Here is a 26,116-nt window from a genome sequence, read left to right as displayed (position 1 = left end):
GTTACCATTATTAATGAAAAATGAAGGAATTTTTCGCCAAGTTTTGAATTTATTTTCACCTCAAAACAGTTGAAAACTCGATTTGAATTTTTTTTTTTTTTTCGAAGAAAATTTCACACTTTGAAATTAATGTTACTCTACAACATCGCAGAAAAAAATTAAGAATTAATAAATAACTTCGCAATTGTCTCATGTCTGTATTCTGTAGTCTGTACTACTCGGTAGTCGGTACTCGATATTATTTTCATCATGTAAAATACTGCAAGTAGAGTAGTCTATGTTACAGATAAAAGGAAAAGTTCAAGTGCGACGAGCCGACGAAATTAATACAGAGTCATTCATGATCGGCAATCGGCAAAAGATCACTTTAGGCAAAAGACATTTTCAGTTCACATAACATGCTATTCACGTATTCACGAACCATGTCTTCAAAGTTCAAAATTTGATGAGCGCATTCAATTTCAACATCAACATTCAACATCAACTCATCAATTCTCAAAAGTGAAGTGAATCAAATTTTTAGAAAATTGCTATCGCTTTAAAATAATATTTGAGTAGGGATTTTATCATTTGAGAATTTTGAGATGAGTGTGAGTTTGTGATGTTCGTGAGTAAAATTTGAAACTTGAAAGCATTCACGCAAAGTAAAACAATATCGTATCAATTTCAAACGAAAGTCAAAACGACTCTTCAAGTATATTTAGTTTCTAGGAATCGGTCTTCTATGCACCAGCAGCCTACCAGCAGCAGCTAATGATTTCAAAATAATTTCAAAAATAGTATTGATTTTTCTTGAAATTTGAATCGATGGTAACCCTGCTTTCATGCAAGCGGTGTGTTTGAGATTTTTTCTATGCATTACCATTGAAACAAGTACAACAGAACCGGTACTTGGTGTTGGTACCTAGATAGTAGATAGATAGTGTTAATTCTTTTGAATTTGCTACAGTATAACAATAAGGTTAAGTACAATAGTTGAACAATTTTCATTCCATTTAATATCGATTAAAGAAGAAATATTTGTATGATTGCGGGAAAATGCCGATTTTGCAAGTTTATGAAGAAATACTCACTGAATATAATGAAATGATGCAACGTATTCGGCGAAACGAAGAAATTTCTGTTAACTTGGCGCGTAAGTAGACGACAGTGATGACACAGCAATGACAGCCTTAATATTTTTGAATGAAATAAGTGATATTTGAAATACATCAAAGCGTTTTTACTGTTTCAATTCAGATGAAATACAAAAAGAATTGCTTCGAATGAGTGAAATTTCTGGCCAAGATGATAATTTAAAGGACGTGTACAAAACTATCCAAAGAAAAGAAGAAATCATGAAGAAGTTTTCCAACGAGAATTTCGATTCAGCGAACATACCGGTGTCTGAATATTACTCGTTGAAAGAAACTATCAATTCTGCTTCGAATTTACTGCAAAAAATATCAACCGAGTTGCAAGAACTTACTTCAATTGATAACGAAACTAAGGAACAAGAACAATAGGTATATGTTTAAAATTTGTACAGCGTATTCATTTCTTACTAAACTCTATAGAATTAAAGAGAACGAATCAATTGTACATTCAATTCGCATTAAGTATAATAAATTATTCGATTATTTATTCAGGCCTAAGTTGTATTTTTTATTATTTTGCTTTGCAAATTATATTAATTCAGTATATTGTATCAAAATCAATCAGTAATCAAAGAAGAAAGGAAAACTAAAAGAACAACTTCCAAGCGAGTAGGTAGGTAACAATAATGAAAATAATGTGCGATGAATGTTTCAAAACAAACGTAGGTATTGAAATTATCAAAGAATAAGAATTCAATAACCTCTAAACCGTCATGAAATGCATCATTTTAAATATCCATAAATCAACAATCATTCTGTAGGCTGCGCATTGCAAGTAAGTTATGCAATGGCACTATGATTTGATTATTTTATAATTTTAAAAATTGATTTATCAAAGCGCCGTCGAAAATCAAACATTTAAACGTCACCATAAACCACCATTCGTTCAAAGTCCCAACAACTAACAAGTAAGTAGGACTAACATTTCGCAGTATGATAAAAGACAGAATAAAAATTGTAATCAATGAACGGAATAAAAAATATAAGGTCATTCGCTACTAAAAGAATCGTTATTATTGAAATACGTAAAAAAAAGATGAAAAAATTCAACAATATGAACATAAGGTTTTGAAATATTTTCACAAAAATCGGTAGAACTAGGTATTCGTTTTTATCAAAATAGTAGCGTTAAATATGCAAGAAGATACATTCGTAATAAACGTATATATTATTTCTATTATTACACAATAAATTACTTATTTACACGTAATGCGTAAAATATTTGTTAATTAAGTAAATTTTACTGGAGAGACATTTCACAACAAATAAACGTTTGTTTTACACGATAGAAAACTCGCAAATGGATACAAAATTTTAAAATGTACATAATTCATGATTTGGCTTTTTCACATATCTTTATTATATACGCAATAAAGTATCATAAACTTGGAAAATCATTACATATGTCTGGTGTTTCCAAAATTGATGCCGCTTTGGTTCGCTCCTTTGTTACTTCCGTACTGCAGACTAATAATCGTTTGTCCAGCTTTTAATTGTTCATCCGAGAATTCTCGTACGTTTTTATCGGCTTCTTTTGGTCCAATACCCGGTTTACCGAATTTATGCGCCTGAAACCAAGACATTGATAATGCATTCGTATAATTTCACGAAAGTAGATCGTACAAGTGGTATGCATATTGCATGCATATCAAGGAAGACTTCAAGAATACTACAAAATAATACAGCATAAAAAATACTTTAAGCCGAACAAATTACCTTTCTTCCTAATGACTGTAGGCATGTAACGACAGAATTTAAATTTTGTCTTTCCCATAAATCTACAGTTTGGAATGTTTCTTGCGCCGGAACGCCCATGTTAGCTGCCACATTTAAGAAAGAACTAATATTCTCCATACATTTGAAAGCCATCGTTGTTTGATTGATCTTTGATACTGAACCCGGTTTCAAGCAATTGACCAGTCTGTTGAAAACATTTCAAAATAAGATTACAATTTATCCGCAAAAACTGAATTCACATTAGCCTGTAAGGAAACGCAGCTATTCAACTTTTATCATTTTAATTATTTCTAGGTTCAAACACTACTTGCGTATATGTACGTATGTATCAAATTTGACTAGGTACATAATACTCCATCCCATTCAATATAGGTACTCGTACAGTGCAGTAAATCTGTTCACTGACCAAATCATTTCTCAATAAAAATGAACAGTCTGATACCCATGAATGGATTCTAACCCATCAAGTAAGTACATAGGTAATAAGTAGGTATACTCCCTAATTTTTTGTTTTAGATCGTCGTTGATGTTACTTAGTTAAATACGCAATACGCATTTATGAGAAACGAAAAGAGAATAAACGCTTCAAATTTATACCTGCATAATAAAGTTCCATCTTTAAGAACAGCGTAAAAATTATCCATATCACCGGAAACTGGAATAGGTTCTTCGGTAATCTCTCGAATCCATTCTAAACATTCTTGAGCTAATTCTTCGCTGTATTTGCTATTAATCTGAAACAGACAACTTCTACGTTAATTGTTATCGTAAACACAACACCTTAAGTAAGTACATAGATCATTAACGAAATTTTTCAAGTAATTGGAGCTCACGCATAATTAAACATATTATCTTCTTATCGTTACCCCGCCCTGTTTGTTGTAGGTACGTACGTATATCAAATACCATAATAATCATCTCATCTAAATTGAAAAAGCGATATAAATTTTATCGAATGTCTGGTACTGGTACAAGACCAAAATTGATGATAAAATGTCATGCAGACTGCATGGAGGTTTGGTTTTAAATTTTAATGCGTAAAATTATCTGTATCTACGTTATTTTATGCATATAATCATGTTACGAAATCGTCACAGTATGTAACATGAGGTGTGAAATTAAACGATTGAAGAGAGTCTCGCCATACAACTCTTTAATTCGCGTTCATTTCTAAGCAACAATTGAAGATGATTCATACCAACATACGTACAAGTACCGTACTTAGGTAGTTAGTTATATACCTTTTACATTAGATAGGTAGAGTGAGCATAAAACGATTTCTTATTCTTAGAAATTTATAAAATTCATGACGTAAAATTTCAAGTTTTCGTAGAACTACATAACTTTGTTAATGTTGGTATAAAAATTTGAAAAAACACTTGGAATAAGTTTTATCTGTAGGTAGGTAAGGTACAAGGTACTTCGTTAGGTAGTTATTTTGAACGCTAAAAAGTCCGATAAAAAAAACTAGGTACCGTACGTTTGCAGAGTAATCAAGTATATTATATATGTTTCATTTTCATGTTAGCACAATAATTCACCAATATTCGACTCGCATAGCTGATGAATTCCTCGATTCATTATATTTTGTTTACGTATGTAATGTACATAGAATGGACCAGATTTTCAATGCTTCATGGTAGCAGAACACTCGTTTTGTTTTCTAATCTAAAGAACTTCAGCTGTGGTGGGATATTGATTTCAGTGTTCAGGGAAGAAAAATCTCATGTGTAAGTATTAGGTTTAGGTATAAAACACTTCAAGCCAATTCGCGACTCTGCGAGATTTAAGGTGTAACTTCAATATTCAGTAATTTAGCTAATATGCCTACCTATTTAAAAATTCAAAGAAATGATGACAAATTTTTTAAAAATTGGAGCAGCACCTTCAATTTTGATACAAGGAGGAAATGACGAAATTGGACTGCCCTCTAAATTACACCACAAAGTACGGTTTTTCCGATCTGGAATTGCTGGTCGTTAACGATGTGCTCAGGATGAGCGCATAGACTTTTCGAATCTTTAGGCTGAGTGAGGTCAAGTTTATAAGGGGTTTCGGGTTTCAGGTTTTCTACAATAGACTTTTAGATCTTTAGATCTTAGGGCCTTTACGCTTATGTTCATTAATCATTAGGTTTAGTACCACCAATCTATATTTTTTTCACATCTATTGAAGTTCCGGAATTTCGGAAGGAGTATTAAATTCAACATCAACTCAAAATCTATTATACTGTGCATATGTATGTACATACCTGAAGTCTAAAATTCACAAAAATTTGATTTGACCACAGTCTGTGCAATTTATTTAGAACAATGAAACAAAAATGGGCTACGAGAGATTTCAGTTGCCAAACTATAAATCATACGGACTTGAGGAAACATTGTGCAAATCTGAACGATATTGCTTCAAGTATAGGTACCTATTCAATATTCATCATTATTTATGACCTCACGTTTCCACAGTAAGATAAGAATGCTGAATTACGGCGATCAACAAAATATTCAATTTTTGTCTTTCTCACAACACGAACCATTTACATACTATCGAGGAGACGTTTTATCATGGCACAGACACTGATATCGTACATCACGACAGATCAGTCGATGACATCATACCTATTAATCGTGATTTATCTCCAACGCAAATATTAATCGCGAAAACAAAGTTACATATACCTACCTACATCACATACCTATTACCTACTCGACACAATTCAGAAAAGCAACGTTTTGTTAGAAGTTTCCTCGAATAATGCCTAGATTAATGACTCGTCAGTTGTGATCAGTCGGATTAGGCATGGAATTTAAATCATAAACAGCTAGAAATTTCGCAACTTCTCGTATTCTTCGATGAAATAACAATCATGTATTTAACATTCCAAAAGCATGATAAATTAGAACTCGACTTTATCAAACAAACAGAAAAATGTAATAAACCGAGCCGTAATTTGATTGAATGTACGAATGGGGACATGAAAAAAAGTTTGTTTATCCGACCTATTTATTTCAAACGTCCTGTATCGTATCTTGCACTTACGTATTTAAATCAAATCTGAAACAGATGATATAAAATAGTCATTTTTATCGCGTCGGTAAAACGCACTTTTAAATCCTATTAACCGAAGTATTTGGCGGATTGGCGCCAATAAAATAATATACCACATGAAAGAATTCCGAATACGTTAATCTAAACTTCACCATCAAAAATGGTTACTTTTTTTGAAACGTCTATACAAAAGTACAATAAATAAGTACGTAGCTCAAGTATCAAAAACGATTTCCACATTAAATGGGTCATATTTGATTAAAGAGAAGATAGCCAGTCAGCTGGAGTAAACAAACAAGTACAAATACATTTCGAAAATTGCATCTTCTAATCAACACCAATTATAGAATACACGCTCAGCTTCCGAACGAGACTATTCCCTTCATTTTGGAGCGACTCTCGTATCGTAATTTCAAATACATAGCAGGCTAAGACGAAAGCAAAAGCTACTACACGATTCCATATTTGTAAAATGCAAGCAAGCCTTGGAAAAAGTTTCTTACATTTTCTTTAGTATGTCAGCTAGATAAATCTAGCGACAGGACTAATTAAAATAAGCCGTGTACATACGATTGAAAACTATAAAGGAAAAAAAATATGTATAATTAATATGCGCGAGGTATCGTAGAGTATCGTCATTCGACGAAAATATACTTCAAAAGGATAACTTGTTCTAGAAAACGTTCGCCGATTACAAATGTATTGCGAATAATAGGTAAGTACACTTTTGCCGTTTAAAATTCTTTTTTATCGATGGAAAATCTTACGAACACGATGCAAACGCCGTTGACATAATTTCGATCACAGCTGAAAAACGAAAGCTACTAAAAGAAGTCGACGTCGACGATACGAAAAGAGAACAGATGTGTGAGATGTGCCTACACCTGGAAGGAAAAATGTAGTTATAAAGAAGGCGTGGGTAATTGTAGGTTTTACCATGAAACGAAATTCATAGTCCATCATTACGAAAACGTAGAAGAAAATCTCGTTCAAATTGGTAAGAATTTTTCAATGAATTTCAATCGTAGCGTAGTGGCAAATTTTTGTTCATCAAGTTCAAAGTTGAGCAACACGTACGGATGCGATTTAAAAAAATTATTTCTATAACTTTCAATTTTTACCTCTCATTCTTTCCACCTTCTGTAATTTTCTATCACGAATTTTTTAATGAATAGGTATCTGTTTTGCATGCGATAGGTACAAATTAGTTGTTTAATCACCTCAAATACTCAAATATGTAGGCATTGTAGACGTACATTTTTACATATTGTGCATATGATCCTACTTAAAAAAATTAGGCGAATTATTGAAACATATTTTTCTCCCATTCATTCTCTTTTGTTTGAACGTATGTAGGACTGGGATCTAATTGGAAAATCTTTGGAACCAGAACAAATTTATAGAGGAATTAATCACGGAAATCGTGCTCTGAAGTTAATTCATGAAAATAGACCCACATGCATTCTCAAATTTGCTTAATCCGCATGTTCATCAAAATAGGAACTACTCAAAATGTAGATACGAGTATACTAATATTCTATCAGGTACGTACCTACATTTATTAGTACGTAAGTCTTAGTACTTTGAATTTCTGTTGAGTTTTCTTCTAGGAAGATTGTTTTGAAACGTCAAGTCTTCGAGGAATAGAAAGCTTGAGTTTATTTCGTATAATTTTCTATTGCAACCTTACATTTCGAATGAAAAACTATCTAGCACCCCAGCACGCACATATAGAATCTCCAAAATCAAGAACTAACTGTGGTTCCATTCTGAACCCTTCTTTAAAACCGACACCGTGCAAATTGAAATCTGTTTCCTTGAAGAATCAATGTACATAGTTGGCCGGGTTGGCCCATCACTATTGTTATATAGGTACAAACGTCCAAATCGTTACCTACAACCGTGTAGATCCTATACTTTCTATTCTAGAGACAAAAATCCTTCAGAATCATGCCTCTTGGGTTGGCCGAAATTATGTAAAAAGATACACATCACGAGGGGCCTTTCATCAACAACTCTTGAAAAAAACATTTCGCTCAATTTCTTATGCATCAACACGTTTACATACGTGCATACTTCACTATAACATGAATGAAACAGTGTAGGTTCAGTGCGATGATAACATAATATGGAAACGAGATCATTGATAAAGGATGTCAAACGTGTATTGTGCTTCTAACTGATTTATCTAAAGTTATTTGAAAAATTCAACGTCATTGTAAGCATAAATAAAAAAACAAAAACAGGTTTTCCACGAGACGCGACGATTATAGGCACTACACAACGTACATCACTTTATCCGCGTTGCAGTCCTAGCAAGTGCATCTTTCAAATTTCTCCATGTTTTTGAAATATTTTTTTTCAGTTTCACATCAAGTGTGAAGAAGTTACTAATTAAACAAATTTTTCTCTCGAGTGTTTTTTTATTATTCATTTCCAGATAAAATCTGAGGTCATACGACAAGGAGGGGCTTTCTAAATTCAAAAAAACGAAATTTCGTACCTTTTTCGTGCGATATATTTTTTAATATTATGTACTGTAACGCACCCTCGCTTATCTACTTTATAAACATACGTGCACATAGGTGGATCGAAATCATATGAAGAGTGATATTCCAAAACTAGCTTTGTCCATTTTTATCAAAGTTGGGTTTTCAGTGGTACCTGGTAGATGAAGTATTAACTCACATTCCTACATCATCAACCTACCAAAATGAGGTGTTAAACTCACCTAAATAGCCAATTCACTAAAAATTAAAAAAAAAATAATATTCCAAAACGCGTTTTGTCCATTTTTATTGAAATTTTTTTCAGCAGTATTTAGTGGATGAAATGTATACCTACACTCCTACATCATAAATCCACCCAAATAAAGTGCTAAACTCGCCTAAAAAGCCAATTTACCCGTTTAAAGGGAAACTGTTTTTCCTCTCTCCTGAAAAGTTGTGAAAATGGACAAAGCGAGTTTTGGAATATCACTCTTCATATATGGGGGGTAGGGGGTGTATCATGTCATTTCGCCGACAATAATCAAAATTTTAACGTGCTGAGCAATGTGCTCAGGCCCATCGAGAGCCAATGCGAGTCTGGAGCACATAATTTGTCCCATAGGATTTTTTTGAGAGAGGGAGGGGGTTTGACTGAAATTAATTTGCCATTTAATATGAGGGGGAAAATACCCATTTTGCTGATTGATATCATGTTCATACGAGTATGACTAATAAAAATTTTCATATTCTGTTTTGGATTCTTGGGGCCCAAATGTGATATTTTTTCAATTTCGTAAAGAAGAAAAAAATTAGCCCGAGCGAAGCAAGGGCGAAAGTTTTTAAAAATTTTGATTTCAAAAGACCTGAAAACGATGTTTTTTCAATTGATTTTGAAAAAAAAAGAGGAAAGGACCGAGCGAGGCGAGGGCGGAAACTTTGGAAAATTTGGTTTTTTTAAATTTTAGAATTAGAAAGATTTTTTTAGGATGTTAATCTTCAAAAAGAAAAGAAAACAGGCCCAAAGTGAAAGCGAAAGCTCTTGAAAATTTCAACTTCAAGGGGTATAAAAACGATACTTTTTGTGCGAGAATTTTATTAAAATTAAATAGTTGATAGGTAGGTATATATTTTTTTTTAGGAATTTCAATTTTGAAAAAGAAAAGTAAACAATCCCAAGTGAAGCGAGGGCAAACGCTTTAGAAAATTTGTATAATTTGAAAAGTAAAACAACATTAATTTTAATGTGAGAATTCGGTTTTTCTGATCTCAATTTTTTCAAATTTAATCGATGGTTTCTTGATTTGTAGATTCAAAAAGCAAAACAGCAGTAACTTTGATGCGAAAAAGCCAGTTTTTCCACCAATGCATAATTATGAATAATTTGAGAAAAGAAAACAACAATTTAGCCCGAGCGAAGCGAGAGCAAAAACTTTTGAAAAAAAATCTGATGCTACGCATCACAAACTTTCCGAACATAAAGTAGGTATCGAAAAATCGTAAAAATGAGAAACACCCACCCCCGCCATGGCATGGCGATGCGGCGTATTCATAAAATAATCACTTTAAAATAAAGCGTAACTAATTCGGACCTGCCCGTCGACCGTATATAATGGACGAATAATTCAACGGTGAAAAAATTACAAAATGTGACGGCTAGATTTTGGATGCAGAATCCTGGAAACCTTCTGCTCATGCGCTAAACAAGACGCTTACAGTGCTGGTGGAGAGAGAGACGGTTTACTGGTTGAACATGGGCTGAACCAGGGAACCGTCTCTCTCTCCACCAGCGCCGTAAGCATCATGTTTGGCGCATGTGCAGAACGTTTCCAGGATTCTGCATCCAAAATGTGGCCGTCATTTCCTGCGATTTGAATTATTCGTCCATTATATACGGTCGACGGACCTGCCTTATGCGTTTCTACTGCAGGTGAACTAAAAGGAGACAAAACATGTGTGATGTTTACCACATAAAGACTAAACCTTGACAAATGTTGGGGGTTGCCTATACGTTCATTTTTCGCATTTAAAGGCTCATAAAATTTTTTCTATGGCACTTACGAACTCCAAATTCTTACTGTGCCACCTTTACCATACTTCCGACCATCTCTACAAATTTCAATCAGATATCATCATTAGGTCGCTTTTTATCGCGCGTACAGACATTTTTTGACACATACATACATACATACATACATACATACATACATACATACATACATACAGGGTGTTCCAGAATAACCTTTCACATTTGTTTTTTTTATTACTCTGAGAGAAAAATGTTTACAAAAATTCTTTTACAACCAAAATGAAGTAGAAATATGCCGTTTTTAGACCGTATATTTGAGTTTTCATTAAAAATGAAGTTTTAAAAATTTTTCCATCGAGATATTTTCCTTCATTTTTGACACATTCAACCAAACATTTTTTCAAATTATTGAACACTTCTCTTCCAATCAGTTGCGACTCATGAACCTAGAAGCTGTTTCAGAGTCCTAGATTTATCTCGATACACTTTTGACTTGGAATAACTCCATAAAAAAAAATCGCAGGCTGAAAAGTCAGGGGATCAAGGTGGCCATTAAATTTCTGGTTCAACACGTCGACCATAACAAAATTATTTGATGACCGAAGTGCTCACGCGCTAAACATATGTGTACATCCCTGGTAGTTCCAACATGTTGGAAGGAAGTAAGTAACTCTATTACATCGCGTCTGTCTTTTAGTTTGGAACAAGAAACTCGTTTAACATTTTGCCTTACCCCTCACCGTTACTGTTTCGTTAAACACACATGGTCCCACTATACCGAATTTAGCCACGCCCAACCAAACAGTCAACTTGGCGGAGGTTTAGATGTTTCTCAAGTATTATCAACTGATTCTTTGTACACTAGAAGCGCACATTCCAATTATTCACTTCACCATTTAGATAAAAATGAGCTTCGTTACTGATGAGTAAGGAGTAAAGAGTTACAGGAACCTTTATTTTTAAAAAAGGCCTTCACAGTAAAAGCACACTGTACAGCCATCTACTTCTCCAGGGCAAAAAATAACTATTGAAACATAATTCGGCATGCTTTGGCTACCTAGAACCGCCTTTACCATTCCCCTAGCTCCACTTGAACACAGATCAGTGGTTACCAAAATGTGAAAGGTTATTCTGGAACACCCTGTACATACACATGAAAAGTGGTATTACGCAGCCCATATTAGATAAACCTCAGACTTTTTGCGGCCCATCAGGACTTTTTGCAGCCCAGTGCCGGGCTGCAAAAAGTCTGTTCTGTTTTCACTCGCTACAGACATTCAAAAACAAGCCAACGCAGTGTGTACATAAGGCAAAACACCACTAAAGACTTGCATTATCCGATTTTATCAACTTGGCGTTACATACACGAGCGAATCGAGCTCCTCACCTCTCTGTAAGTCAATGAAAACATTTTTTTGGTGGCGGAAAAAGTCTGGGGAATATCTAAAAAACATACACTTGAGTGGGGAGCTCTCCTCAAAAATCGAAAATCGAATTACAAACCTAAATGTCAGTCTTTTCCCAACCTGGTGGAGTATATACCTTCTTCGCATGGCCCAGCAGTAAGCTGCTGTGAGAACATGTGGAAAAATTCAAGCGCGTCCCTGCTAGTGCCAACACAAGTCGGTCCGCAAAAAGTCAGTGAAATATCATGGGCCGGGTAATGTATGGGGGAAATCTATATATACATACATACATACATACATACATACATACATAGATATGCAAACGGTACCTCTACGTCACCTTTTATATACTCACGCGTTCTCTTCATCACCGAAATCGGTGACGGAGGCGTTTTGCCGGTGACGAAGACGTTTCCCTGTGTATACCAAGTCCAAACGGTTTGTTTTCCCCTGAAACGTAAAAGGGGAAAAGTTTGTCAGGTGACGGAAAGGTCATGTATACACCTACTGTATACATATTTTAAAAATTTTGTTCCATCAACACTGACATACCCTCGACGTCACCGCATATGAACAGTACCTTTTGGTCACCGCTCTTCAAATGCCTCCAGTGATGTTATATTTTCGTATTCGTAACCAGCACAGTTGTAATCTATTAGGCAAGACATCAGGTGACACAGACGTATAGTCAATATATTTTTTAATACACAAAGTCACGGAAGAGATCAGTTTAGAATCGGAGGCAAATTGCTACCATTTTTGCAAATTTTTTTGTATAAACTAAATGCATCTAAATCAAGTGGGGAAAAGAGTAGAAGCACTATTACAACTGTGCTGATCAATAATATGCTATAAATACACCGCTGGAGGCATTTTAAAGCCTGGTGACCAAAAGGTACTGTTTATGTACGGTGACGTCGAGGATACTTAGGTCCATATACATACATACATACATACATACATACACACATCATCTCAAAATTGCTCAAAACAAACTTGTGTGAAGTCGAAATTCAAAAACGAGTGTAAATTCCAAAGTTCATTTTCCGGCCGAAAACAATACTTTCCTATACATCGCTTCGCGCTGTTCGGAAAGTAAAAGAATAGTGAGAATTTTGAGAATAGGTATACCTACCTATGGGTGATTTTGTCGAAAAGTTAACAATTTTGCCGACTCAATTAAATGAAAATTCTTTCAAAATTTCGTACGTTTTAGACGTTTTTTCGTACTTTTTTATGTCATTTTTCAATTTTGTACTTTTTTCAGCCAGTAGACAGAGACACCCTCAAAGCTCGATACAAGATAACGCCCAAGTTGTAATGACTGCCTCGGTCTAAGCCTTCACGTACCTTACTTGTGAAAAAGTGATTTTGTTCTAACAATAAGCTACCAAAAAAATGAAACGAATAGGTTACGCAAGAAATCGAGAATTACAGTAAAAATAAGTGATTATCTATTTATTTAAGGACAATTATGTATCTTAACAGTACCTCAAGAAAAACATTATGTAAGTAAACATTCGTCGCATTCAAGGATTCTGAACGCTTATCAACATATCGTGCAAAACCGTTTTGTTATTAGAATATTGAGCTGCAATCAAACTTTTAGCATATCGAATCAAACACGTAATTTTCACCTTTGAATAGACTGAAAAAGAAATCCGAATTATCATTTGACAAAAAAGAATTCTGAGGAGCACTTGTAGGTACCCCTCTATTAGATCGCCAAATGCATGAAATTTCAATGTATGAGAAATTATAACTTTCTTTTCAGCGAGACTCGAGCATCATTAATTACAAAACGAAGTAAGTAATATCTAAAAAAATATCCGCATGGGTAGTCTATTATAATATTGCTAGGTCGCAGATTTTTAGTTTTTTGTTTTTTGATCAACTTATAGTGGCTCGTCGGGTTTATGATAAATAAATGTTAATCTAGCAATTAAGATTCATTTCCTAGTTTCTTTCTTTTTTCACCGAATAACTATAGAATTTACTTATTATATTCTCAAGTGGAATACTTATCATATTTCAAAATGAATATTTCAGATGTTTGGATATGCAATAGCACAGGCAGAATTTCCTAGATGCGGTGAATGGTTAGGAGGAGGGTGATATGAAAGCAAAAATTGATGTATTTGTCATCAAAGATTTTCAAAACAAATTAAGTAGGTACCTACAGTTCTATTTAAATAAACATTAAAGCACGATACTTTTTTGAGAAAATTCTACAAAACTTCCATTTAGTAAAAAATGATTTCCCATTGCTGGTTTTCTACGTACTTCTGCTTACAAAATCAAGAATTCTCTACTTCTAAATTGCGGGCCAAACGAGGAGACACTAGAGAGCAAATGGAAAGTAGATGAAAATTGATTTCCAAGTTTCAAAAATCAAGAAAGTACGTCGAATTATGGACAAACTATTTATAAGTAAGTACCAAGTAGGTACTTAAAGGTGAAGTACCTCAAAGATAAGTATAAGAAAGTGGAGAAAACGAGGTACAGTTTCTCATATTATGTAAAGTTACATCATTGGTAACTTTTGCTTTTCAATCCATTTCACTATGATTCTTTCGTTTGCTTCGCATCTTTTGCCTCAGAAAAACAACTGAAAAATTTTGAGATTAAAACTACAAAGATAATTCTCATACCTAACATTATCTGTATGCATAACCTGAATCATATTTCCTCAAATGATTCGTGAATGGCTCTGAATACAGCTCACCAGAACTTTATTCAAAGGTAGATATACATAGATATGCAAACGGTACCTCTACGTCACCTTTTATATACTCACGCGTTCTCTTCGTCACCGAAATCGGTGACGCACAGTGGGCTGTGAGCACCCTCAAAACGGGCGTAATTCAAAAACTTATAATGAACCCTAAAAAAATGGTATAATGATACCCTCCCTTATGTTTTTGGGGTCGCAGAATACGAATTTGACAATATTTTTTTTGTAGGGGTGGGGGGTGAGGGGGTTAGGGGAGCAAAAAATTCAAAATTTGACTATAATGATGTGTGATATGTCGAAATGTATGTTTTTGAGGGTGTAGATCACGAATCTGACAGTGTTTTTTTCGTAGGGGTCAATGGTGGGGGCTGAGGGGGTGAAAATGTTTAAAAATTCAAAATTTGACTATAATAATGTGTGATATGTCGAAATGTATGTTTTCGAGGTTGTAGATCACGAATTTGACAATATTTTTTTCGTAGGGGTTAATGGTGGGGGATGAAGGGGGTGAAAAATTCAAATTTTGACCATAATGATGTGTGATATATCGAATTGTATGTTTTTGAGGGTGTAGATCACGAATTTGACAATATTTTTTTCGTAGGGGTGAATGGTGGGGGATGAAGGGGGTAAAAATGGTGAAACATTCAAAATTTGACCATAATAACGTGTGATATGTCAAAATGTACGTTTTCGAGGGTGTAGAAGGGGTGAAGGGTGGGGGATGAAGAATTTTCTATTGGGGAGCCGTCAAAGTCCCTGGAAGAAAAAATTTGTCACATTTCAACGAAATTCACCAAGATTTTTCACTATAATCGACTGTGGAGGTCGCGGGGGCACTTTAGGGCAAAAATGGCAATTAACATCTTGTAATACACTATCTTAAGTATTACCAGCCACTGGAATTTCCCGTGCATCTACGTGCAAAAATTTTTTCTATTGATATTTATGCAGCAGAGTAGGCAAAAAACGGAGTTTCAACGTAAATTATACCTCTATAATTACTTTATAACAACTAAAATCGAGTAAATTGATGAAAATTACTCACTTTTAGTTGAATTATTCATATTCGGTACATTTCGACATATCACACATCATTATAGTCAAATTTTGAATTTTTCACCGTTTTCACCCCCTTCAGCCCCCACCATTGACCCCTATGAAAAAAATATTGTCAGATTCGTGATCTACACCCTCAAAAACATACATTTCGACATATCACACATCATTATAGTCAAATTTTGAATTTTTCGCTCCCCTAACCCCCTCACCCCCCACCCCTACAAAAAAAATATTGTCAAATTCGTATTCTGCGACCCCAAAAACATAAGGGAGGGTATCATTATACCATTTTTTTAGGGTTCATTGTAAGTTTTTGAATTACGCCCGTTTTGAGGGTGCTCACAGCCCACTGTGTGACGGAGGCGTTTTGCCGGTGACGAAGACGTTTCCCTGTGTATACCAAGTCCAAACGGTTTGTTTTCCCCTGAAACGTAAAAGGGGAAAAGTTTGTCCGGTGACGAAAAGGTCATGTATACACCTACTGTATACAGATTTTAAAAATTTTGTTCCATCAACACTGACATACCCTCGACGTCACCGCATATAAACAGTACCTTTTGGTCACCGCTTTTTAAATGCTTCCAGTTGTGTTATATTTTCGTATTCGTAGCCAGCGTAGTTGTAATCTATTAGGCAAGGCAGCAGGTGACAATTTGGTATAGTCAATATCTTTTTAAATACACAAGGTCACGGAAGAGATCAGTTTATAATCGGAGGCAAATTGGTACCATTCTCGTAAATTTTTTTTGTATAAACTTAAAGCATGTAAATCAAGTGGGGAAAAGAGTATAAGCACTATTACCACTGTGCTGGTTACGAATATGAAGTAAATACACCTCCGGAGGCATTTAAAAGCCTGGTGACCAAAAGGAACTGTTTATGTACGGTGACGTTGAGGATACTTAGGTCCATATACATATGTATACCTAGACCTACTTGGAAGACAAATGTGATTCATATTAGGTATGCCATGAAAACAAGTAGGTAAGTATACATCAACGTGAGTTTAAGAGTAATCGACGTAGATAATTACCGAGAAACATTTTCAAAAAAAATTAAAATATGTATACTGATTCGATTTCTTTACATATACCTAGTTTGTTACCTATTCATCTTACGTAACGTAAGTTGGATTTAGAATTTTGGAACATCACTCTGTAGTATCGCCTAATTTCAGATCTGTACATTCAAAATCTAAAATATCAGCGATATAATCTGATGTCAGTTAAAAGATTAACAATCGAGAGACCGATGATTCATAAAATCAAGGACGCCATTTCCTGAAACATTATCATCATCCTCTTTGCAATATTGTAACATAACATCGAAATATCACTCTGATAACAATTTCCCGGAGATGATTTAACGACTGACGAAATTCCAAAAAATGGACTCTTCATTTCTATATTTTCAATGTCCGCATTGAGTTTTATAGCGCATTAAATTTGGCTGCAGAAAGATGCGGTTACCTATTTTTCTTCTACGCGAAATTTCAAACCAATAGGTACCTACTCGAACAATATAACCGGAATACAAATCAATCGCTGCGGATGATTCGAGAGTCGAGCAACGGTCGAGATACACATTCGTTGAAAGTTGAATAAACCATTTAATGAGAGGAAATAGTAATTATAATATCAAATCGCGGCTTCATAGTCAAGGTTACAAACAAGACATTCCAGACCTGCAGCAAGATTCAACAAGTTATTCTACACAATATCTATGTCCGTATAGAAGAACGATAGGAGGACTACATAAAGAACAGAAATAAATAACGACCACTTTCAAATTCGTGAATTCAACGTACTTATTTTGAGTGGTGAACATGAAATGACGAAAAAAATGCCATGTTCTTATTTTCGCTGTTCTAAACTCTACGCAAACACGTAATGTTTGATTTCGAGGTAATTCCAACCTTGAATTTTTAACTGATGACGTAACACTGATAGAAGCAGCGATGATGAAGAAACCATACATAAGGAAAATAAAATATTGTGACCCCTGACATTAAATCGAATGCCACGGTTCTTTCGTTTCAGCTGCGAATCATCGGATTATCGAAATTCTATTTCAATTAAGCAGGGCTATTTGAAAAAAAAAACAGAAGTTCAATGCTTAGGCTTACATTAGACGAATTTACCACTGACGATTCCTTTGTAGTCTAAAATTTTGGCAAAAAAAAGTAATCACCTACGGAAGAAATTTTATTATTGGATAACGAACCATCATGAACCATGTTTTTTTATTAACAAAAACTGTACGCTGCATGTTTGAATAAACATCTGTTATCATTGTTCACAAGTACACCGGATAACAAAAATTAAATAACATTCGAGTGGTCTTGGGAGTTGAAATTGATATAATTGTAACGTTGGAGATGATTCGCGATGCATATTTTTAATTTTATCGATTCAAGTGCGATAATGGGGTCGCCCAAATTATCAGTGGTAAATTATAAAAATATCAAACTTTGTAGTTACATGGATAAATGCTATGATACACATTTGATTTGGCAGATCATGATGAAATTTAAATGCAATTATTAGCGGATGATAAGTTATAGCTATACAGTACAGTACGTTAGTGTACCTCATATACCTACCTAAGTACCTAGTACCTACCTACTAGCTCTGTAGCTAGCTACTTATTACATAATATGTACATGTACACATATTCTCCTATATTTACAACCAATAAGTAGCTCGGCTGACAGTGATAGGTAATGAGAAGATGAGTGATCCTCGAGCTCCAAAGATCTTACGAAATTCTTTTCAAACTTTGGCAGGATGTTGATTTGTTTTCATGGGAAACAGATCACCATCATCGCTATTTGAATCCTAAAAATTGTGTCCAACTCCAATCCCCACAACTTGAAAACAAAAAGAACTACAAAACATCTCATTGTCCGTTCTCCGCAGAGCCTTTTCTGGCACAATTCTTGGGCTCTCACACATACGGGGACCTGCCTTCAGCCTCCGGATAGGGCAACAAAGGTGAAGTTTTCCAATTGATTATTGGACGCACATGTATGTATATGATATGATCCAAATCGTGATCGTTTTAAAATTCCAGGCAGGCCCGCGAAGCAACAGTCGGATATTAATTTCTGTACGGTTTTCAGAATCGAATACCTACTCACATACATGAAAACCGTTATAAAATCTATTTAATCATTATTCATACGTTACAACCAACTGGAAGACGATTCGCACGTGAATTACGTTAATTTTTTTAATGAAAAATTTCTTCGATGTTTCAGCACTTGAAAAAGAGCACGGTGACGTTAATGATTGAAAAGTATAACGCTCGGTAGAGCGTTTAAAATCCGTTCTTCAATCAATTTTAATCGGATTTTCATGTCGAGGATTTTAATCAAACCACATGAAAAACGAATCAAGTCCAAAGTCTGTGTTTACTATGTGGAACATTTATTATGTAAGTAAGTATATGCCGGTATAGGCTAATGTATGAAATTGTTTTCGTGTAATTTAAATCGGTCAACTTGTTTCTTATATCTAAGGCATCCTTCATCAGCAGGATTCAGGAAGGAAATGAAATTGTTTCTCTTCCATGTAGACTTGTTACCTCCTAATGAAACGTGTATATATACTGTATATTATCACTGATACCAAATATGGACAAAATTTCGTATTACGTTCGCATTTGACTATGGATTTCATCATTAGGGAATACGTTTTTTAGACTCGTTCAATTTAAACACGTACATACGTAAACGAGCGAATAATATGCGAGCGATACATTATGTTCATAATTAATGTACAGTATGCGCTATTTAATCGTTCCAACGCGCACAGCCGACCGGGCACCGTGTAAATACATATGAGAAATTAGTTTCGTGGAATTTTTCCACCATTAACCAAGGCCATTTTCCTCGAATTTCTCGCACTTTGAAAAAGTAAATATTGATACGAATTTCGTATCGTAGGTCTGTAATGACTCTATTTTCGCTGACCTAATTAGTCTTTTGCGCTGACTCGACTTTCAAAAATTGATCATTCGCATACTTCAACTTCAGTCTGCGACTGCGAACAAATACGAGACAACACGATGGACTTGAAAGATAGGGTGAAGAACACGTGGTGAATACCTTGGTAATTATCCGTCATTGCCATGCACTGTCAGAAGAATAATAGAACCCGTAAATGGCGGGTTTTCAGTTTTTTATTGTCAGTAGGTACAATGTATGTATTTCGTATCAATCCGCACACCGCCGTTGGACTCACCTTGCATCAAGGTTACTAAAGTAATTGCCGCGTCATCGAAAACTACCTCTTGTACATTCACATTTCACTTTCAGTCGTACTTTTCATCATTAGGTTAAATGGAATGACTCCAACAAGAAAAATTGACCCGTCGTTTTCCCACCATTATCACGCGTGTAACCAGACCTATTGTGTATCTGCAGCAGTGGGAGGAACTAGGAAAGTGAAAATTATCCCGCAGTTTTAGAGGGGAAAAGTTGAAGCATCAGTTTTAAGATTCAAGTTTTAGTCTTTTTGAGATACCTACGACTTTACACCAAGCATTTCGCCAAATATTTAATTCTCAGTTCTTGACATAGATTTGTCGACACCTTCTCCTACACCCATCCTGTAAATTGTCTCAGGTTATTACCTACCATTGAACGGTACAAAACAAACTTCAAAACATCAAATTTACAGTGGGTCACAAAAAAAGTTGAAAAAGGTAAGTAAAAAAGGACTAATCTTTCTTTGGAATGGAAAGCCTCAAATCAAGAAAAGGGAGACTGAAAAAAGTCTTGAAAAATCTGAAAAGGGACCAACAAAAGTTGTGGAAAGGATGTAGGAAAGTCAAAAAAATGCATCTTTCGCTTCAAGTTAAAAAAACGTCCATCAGCACCTTATTATTGAACCTAAATAACTGTACATATGAGAACTTGCACGGAACTTGTCTTCTAGCGACCAGTGTTGGATCCAATAAGTGTCTTAAATATAGCCAATCTATCGAGATTCTGAATTTCGAAGGGTCATTTTGAGCCCAAATTGGGTTAAATCAGCCGGAAATTTTCAAGTAAAATCATCTATAAAAATTATGACAAAAAATATCCGATCATCAAAACTCACATAGCGCGGGCCATTTCCTATAAATTGGGCCATAAACATTGCATGCCACCGAGATTTTCTCGATAGCTCGGCGCTTGGATCCAATTCTGCTAGCGACAAAAAACACACTAATCCAGCACCTATTCTTGTACATAAGTCGAACATTAACTAAGAGAACTTAGCTTAGAGAAGAGGAAAACGGATGTCGAATTACCGATGTCTACGAGCAAGGTAGAAGGTACACTACACGGTACACCTATTACATACACAACCACAATGCCGACATAGGTACTAAACACATACGAGTACATGTTCCTTTTTAAGCAGATGTTGCATAACTGGAAAACAAAACTATTATGCTACGACGAAGCTACAATTGACGACTCCACGTTGTAAATTTTATTTCAACCGACGTAATTTTGACACAACTCGAATTAAAACTATTCGCTCGAAATTTCGTAATCGTTCGCCAACATCTATCACGTCCATGATCCATGAAAATACGCCATACGTCGGTGACCTTAAACTTGAGAGGATGTGAAAATTTTCAAGCTCGAAGGAACTATGACGATGACGTCAATAAAGAAAAATCGATGAGAAACTAAGAAAACTGGAGCGCAGATGATAACAAATAGGTCGCGAACAACTACTTGTTGAATGCAAACAAAACCGAATTTCTAGTCGCGAGTTGGAATAATCGATCATACTAAGTAATTAAGTTTAAAATGACTATTATATGCCATATTACTTATGTGAATAAAAACGATTAAGTACGTTCAATTGAAATTACGAGTAAAATTGGAGCAGTACATACACATATTTTCCATTCTAAGTATTGCATTTCATGGCATCTGCCAAACACTTTGACCCAGCATTTAAAAAATGGTTTGGTAACAAGGAGACAGCTCGCTCGTAGTCAGATAACCATGACTAATACGATTCTATAATGGAGACGGAAAATTTCGTAACTTTCTAAATGAAGCAGCAAATTAAATTAAATTAAAGAGTTCATAATATAGGTATTGAGATATTACGCATCCTTCCTATACTGCCACAATATCATTTTTTGACTGCCATGATGCATTGAAGGCAAACTGAGAGCAGTTTTACAAAATCTGCTCAAACGACAAAAATAATCCAGTTTTCTTCAAGAAAAACCATGCATCCGTAATGCACTCCAGCCATCATACGTAGGTACATAGGTAGGTACAGGGTGCCCAGAAATATCGAGCACCCCAAAGAAAGTTTTTCATTAAAAATATAGTTGGCAACGTGAAATAGATGCATAGGATTGGTGGAATGTTATCTCTCCAGTCCAACAACCAATCGTGTGCTATCATTATTATCATTCACTGTGACCAACCAAAGTATTTTAGTAGAAAACTTTTTTAGGGGTGCTCGATATTTCTGGGCACCCTGTAGGTACTAAGTAGGTTAGGTACATATGTATAGGTTCTACTTGAACGGAAGGACTCACCACAATTTGATTCTGATTTCTTTACTACATCCATGATGTAAGGTAATGCAAGCTACAAAAAATACGAAAATCTAGTTCCAAATAAATTTCTTTCTCATCTTCCATCCAACAAATTACTCCATTTTACTAATCACTAATCTCAAAAGTATTCAAACCCGATCAGGATGAAAGATATATTCATTCCTTCATTCAGTTGGTCTTGCGTCTTACCCTGGGGTCACTTCTTGGTGAAATGCCATTTATCGAGGAGCGAGGACAAGATGAATCAATGCTCCAACGAAACTTATAAAGTTTGATACTCTCCAGGAACCCAATATCTTGACCCCCTCGTATATTTTTGCCAGGAAGAGTGAAACTAGCATTCAATTTAGATCGTGATTGATCCAGTATGAATAATCCAGTCATTTCCTTATTTAGAAGGTGGTGTATGACCCATTACCGAAAGACTGAAAAAAAATCTCCCCGTCCCCTCGCAGCACTTTTTGCACAGATTGAGTGACGCCAAAGATAGGTTTGCATCATGAACCTGACTAGAGTGAACTTCGAAAAATTAACATTTTTGTTCACCATAAGTCGCAATATAAGCTCATGGAAATTCCTACGTACCTAGTACCTACTAGAATGTAAAGAGAACGGATGGTGGAGCTTGAATGCATACTTTCTTACAAGTTACAAACCAATAGCTTCGAATTATGGTATGTGCAGGGGAAAATCCAGTCTGAGGTTTTGAACATTCGCATAACGAGACAACAACAGTCGGAAAATTGTTTTTTAAAGAATCTAATGCAAAATGTTTGGGAACTGCGTACATTTAACGAAGGAAAATTGGGTACCTCTACCTCTACATTGTATGCATATGTAATTGCATACCTAGACCTACCTACCCACCCTACATACATACTGTACAGGGTGCCCAGAAATATCGAGCACCCCTAAGAAAGTTTTTCATTAAAAATATAGGTTGACAACGTGAAATAGATGCATATGGTTGGTGGAATGTTATCTCTCCAGTCCAACAAACAACCAATCATGTGCTATCATTATTATCATTCACTGTGACCAACCAAAGTATTTTAGTAGAAAACTTTCTTAGGGGTGCTCGATATTTCTGGGCACCCTGTACATGTACCTATTACTCGAGGAACATGTTATCAGTCAACTACTGATAAAAATTACTTTCTTATCACTTTTTTTTGCGTTTTTCGCGATACGGTATTCATTTGAAATTTGAAATTATATGATTTTCTTTAGCAACTGAAAAATAACTCGAAGTTACCGGAGTGATTTAATGTAGGTACCTATAATTCAAATTCCTTTACAGCTATAAAACTGAATTGAGAAACATAAAAAAGTAGACGATATGAATTCATGATCTCAAAAAAATTACGAAATTACAATATGAATCACACAAATATCAACTAAATGGCAAGCGTTGACCACAAAATCATCATCATACGAAGCATTTTACGAATGGTTAAAAAGAAGAAAAAAACACCATAAAAAATGTAACAAAAACTTCGAAATTAGCGTAGGAGTATTCTGAGCTGAATTTTCAATCTACTCGGTTAGATTCTAATTGTTTTTTTCGAAGAATAAAGTGAATAAACTAATACAATGATAAAATCCTCGATGGTTACCTTTCGTTGAGCCTCAGCTGCAAATCCAGATTTCGCTGCTCGGTTGCAAGCCATGTTTGTTATTCACTATTTAACAACTAAAACAATACACTAACGGACAAGACGATCAAGTGAGAAACAAAACACTCCCGAAAATCTCGAAAATCGAACACGATTATGAATTCGGTAAATATTCTCGAAGAATTAAAAAGTAAACTGAAATCAATCGAACGTGATCAAAGAACAGTATCGAACTGGGAGCTGGGACTGGCTCGGCGAGCCGGTATCACTATTTCTAAACACACACACAAACGCGCAGCGTAACAATATCTAAGTAAGAGTATACTGATGCGTGGTTATGTTATGTGTATTCAATGAGTAGCTATGACGGTGTGACGGGCTGGGAGCTGGGTTGGTTCGGGGTTCGGTATCGAGAACCTAGTTGCTATACCGCTTACGCTTACCTCATTCGCCATTCCACCTTCTTTACCACTCTTCGTAAATGTGGCTCCAAGCTCGTACCAACTATTCTGTGATGTACATTACATTTTGAAGAGATCTCGTATTGGGAAATAGGTACTTATTCCTCATCCCGTCATCCGCTATTCCTCGTACAAATCTTGGAACATCATTTGGTTCGCAGAACCATCCATTCTTTTTCTTTTTACCTACTCGCAAGAATAATCATTTTGGTCTACAATTATGACTCGCGATTCGAGCGTTTAGTTCCGTCATGAAACATGAACGATAAAACGCGATTTTCAAGATTCACGCAAATAAATCGTTTTACATTAGGTATTTGTATATATGTATTCTAATAATGCAATCGTGAATAATAAATAAACCTGTTGACAAGTGAACTCTAACTCTAGCGAATTTTAAAATTTCTTTTAGCCTAGCCTAGAGTAGGTACCTACATGAAATGGACTACCTCCATGTCTCCCAGGTTGTACGTTGTACTATTTTATTGAGCAACATGTCTCTCCCATAAAGGTACGCACTTGAACGCATATTATATCTGTGTAAAAGGCAGACCTTAAAATATTCTAGAATTTAATTTTTGTAACCTATATCCAACAATGTGTCTTGTATTCTTGCGTTGAGTCGGATAAAAATACAACGTGATGGTGAATTGCAATGAAACACCAAACATTCACAGGCGGAGAATACCATAGGTAGGTAGTAGGTACTAGGTAGGGTACATATAGGTTTAAGGTACAACCAAACAAGCAAGCACATATTGTAAGTAACCTTGAAAAGTTTATTATACAGCTGGTAGTTCGTAGTTGGTACATCAATTTTTAACAGATTTTTTTTTACAATACCTGCGTTTGCTTACCCGCACTTATGTACAATAGCGAAGAAAGTAAAATGATTGCAGTGTGTACGCCATCAGCAATCTTCATGCAGTAAGAGCCAAAGTAAATTGGCTACGCCCAGTTTTTTTCAATTTTACATTGTACAGATAGGTACCTAAAACTCGATGCTTAAGAATATGAACATGGGATTCAATCAAACTCGGAGCTGAATTCGCCGTTTGCTTACGATGACTTCCAACGAGTCGACAGAATCGTGAAATCACTGCTATTTTAAGAAATTAATCAAATTCAGACGTGTCTTCATCAATGATTTAGGTTTCCCCTTGATTAGGAAACATTCTTCGTAATTTATTGCCTCTTTTGAAGTTGTTTTCGCAGAAAAATCATCTAAATGAATCGTTAAACACAGTTTTGAATACCTACAGTGGGCACCTATACTTATACCTATTTCATTTGAACAAATTTTTAAAATTTAAAATATTAGTATGTAAGGACTGTTCACATATCTCCATTGCATAATCCTTATTATCGAAGGTAGGTACCTATGTAAAAGAACAGACCAATTTTATTCATCCATACAAAAACTGGTCAAACTCAAGCATTGCATAGTATAATTAAGTATAAGCGCGCACAGTGTATGAGGGAAAATTTAAGAAAAAAAATGGAACATGATATATACATTACCTACATATGTAGTACCTAATACTTATTGAGCGGCGTGAACTTTACTTAATTGTCGGGTCTTTTGAGAATTTATTTTTTAAAGATGATATGGAAATAATTTCGACAAAGTGTTTGATTTATAGACCATTTTGCCTAATTAGAACAACTTTAACGAATAATTAGGGAAGTTGTGCTTATAGAAGTGGTAGATCACAATTAATTTGAAGATTTGTGAAACAGGCTCACCGAAATAGGCGTCTAATATTCTTTTATCTCTCGCATTAATTTATCAAATAATTGCCTAAGTAAAGTATGTATACGT

General features: G+C 35.1%; 1 protein-coding gene and 1 long non-coding RNA gene across 3 annotated transcripts; one reads left to right on the top strand and one right to left on the bottom strand.

Moving 5' to 3' along the window:
- The first annotated feature begins 81 nt into the window (after nucleotides 1–81).
- Nucleotides 82–2,546, top strand: LOC135832351 (uncharacterized). The gene is made up of 2 exons (XR_010556302.1): nucleotides 82–1,135; nucleotides 1,240–2,546. It is a non-coding gene; the product is annotated as an uncharacterized LOC135832351 (long non-coding RNA).
- On the bottom strand, nucleotides 2,127–24,213 carry Chd64 (calponin 3). 2 transcript variants are annotated; one of them, XM_065345532.1, is made up of 5 exons: nucleotides 20,934–21,045; nucleotides 20,741–20,859; nucleotides 3,471–3,607; nucleotides 2,853–3,057; nucleotides 2,127–2,704 (listed from the first exon to the last, which is right to left on the bottom strand). In XM_065345532.1, the coding sequence occupies exons 1-5, from the start codon at nucleotides 21,028–21,030 to the stop codon at nucleotides 2,534–2,536; spliced, it is 729 nt and encodes a 242-aa protein (XP_065201604.1). In that variant the 5' UTR covers nucleotides 21,031–21,045; the 3' UTR covers nucleotides 2,127–2,533. The 2 variants fall into 2 exon arrangements, with proteins under 2 accessions (XP_065201604.1, XP_065201605.1); XM_065345533.1 differs by lacking the exons at nucleotides 20,741–20,859; nucleotides 20,934–21,045 and adding an exon at nucleotides 23,834–24,213.
- Nucleotides 24,214–26,116: the final 1,903 nt, after the last annotated feature.

The sequence above is a fragment of the Planococcus citri genome, chromosome 1 (assembly GCF_950023065.1).
Source record: "Planococcus citri chromosome 1, ihPlaCitr1.1, whole genome shotgun sequence".
NCBI lineage: Eukaryota > Metazoa > Arthropoda > Insecta > Hemiptera > Pseudococcidae > Planococcus > Planococcus citri.
Note: the sequence above shows the minus strand (reverse complement) of the source record. Positions and strands in the feature narration are given on the sequence as shown.

Coding starts and splice junctions, on each gene's coding strand:
- Chd64 (XM_065345532.1), bottom strand. CDS start 21,030: ATGTACTCGTATGTGTTTAGTACCTATGTCGGCATTGTGGTTGTGTAT. Junction 20,860..20,933: donor TACCTTGCTCGTAGACATCG/GTAATTCGACAT, acceptor GTACAAGAATAG/GTGCTGGATTAGTGTGTTTT. Junction 3,608..20,740: donor TAGGAAATGGCCCGCGCTAT/GTGAGTTTTGAT, acceptor TGTCTGTTTCAG/ATTAATAGCAAATACAGCGA.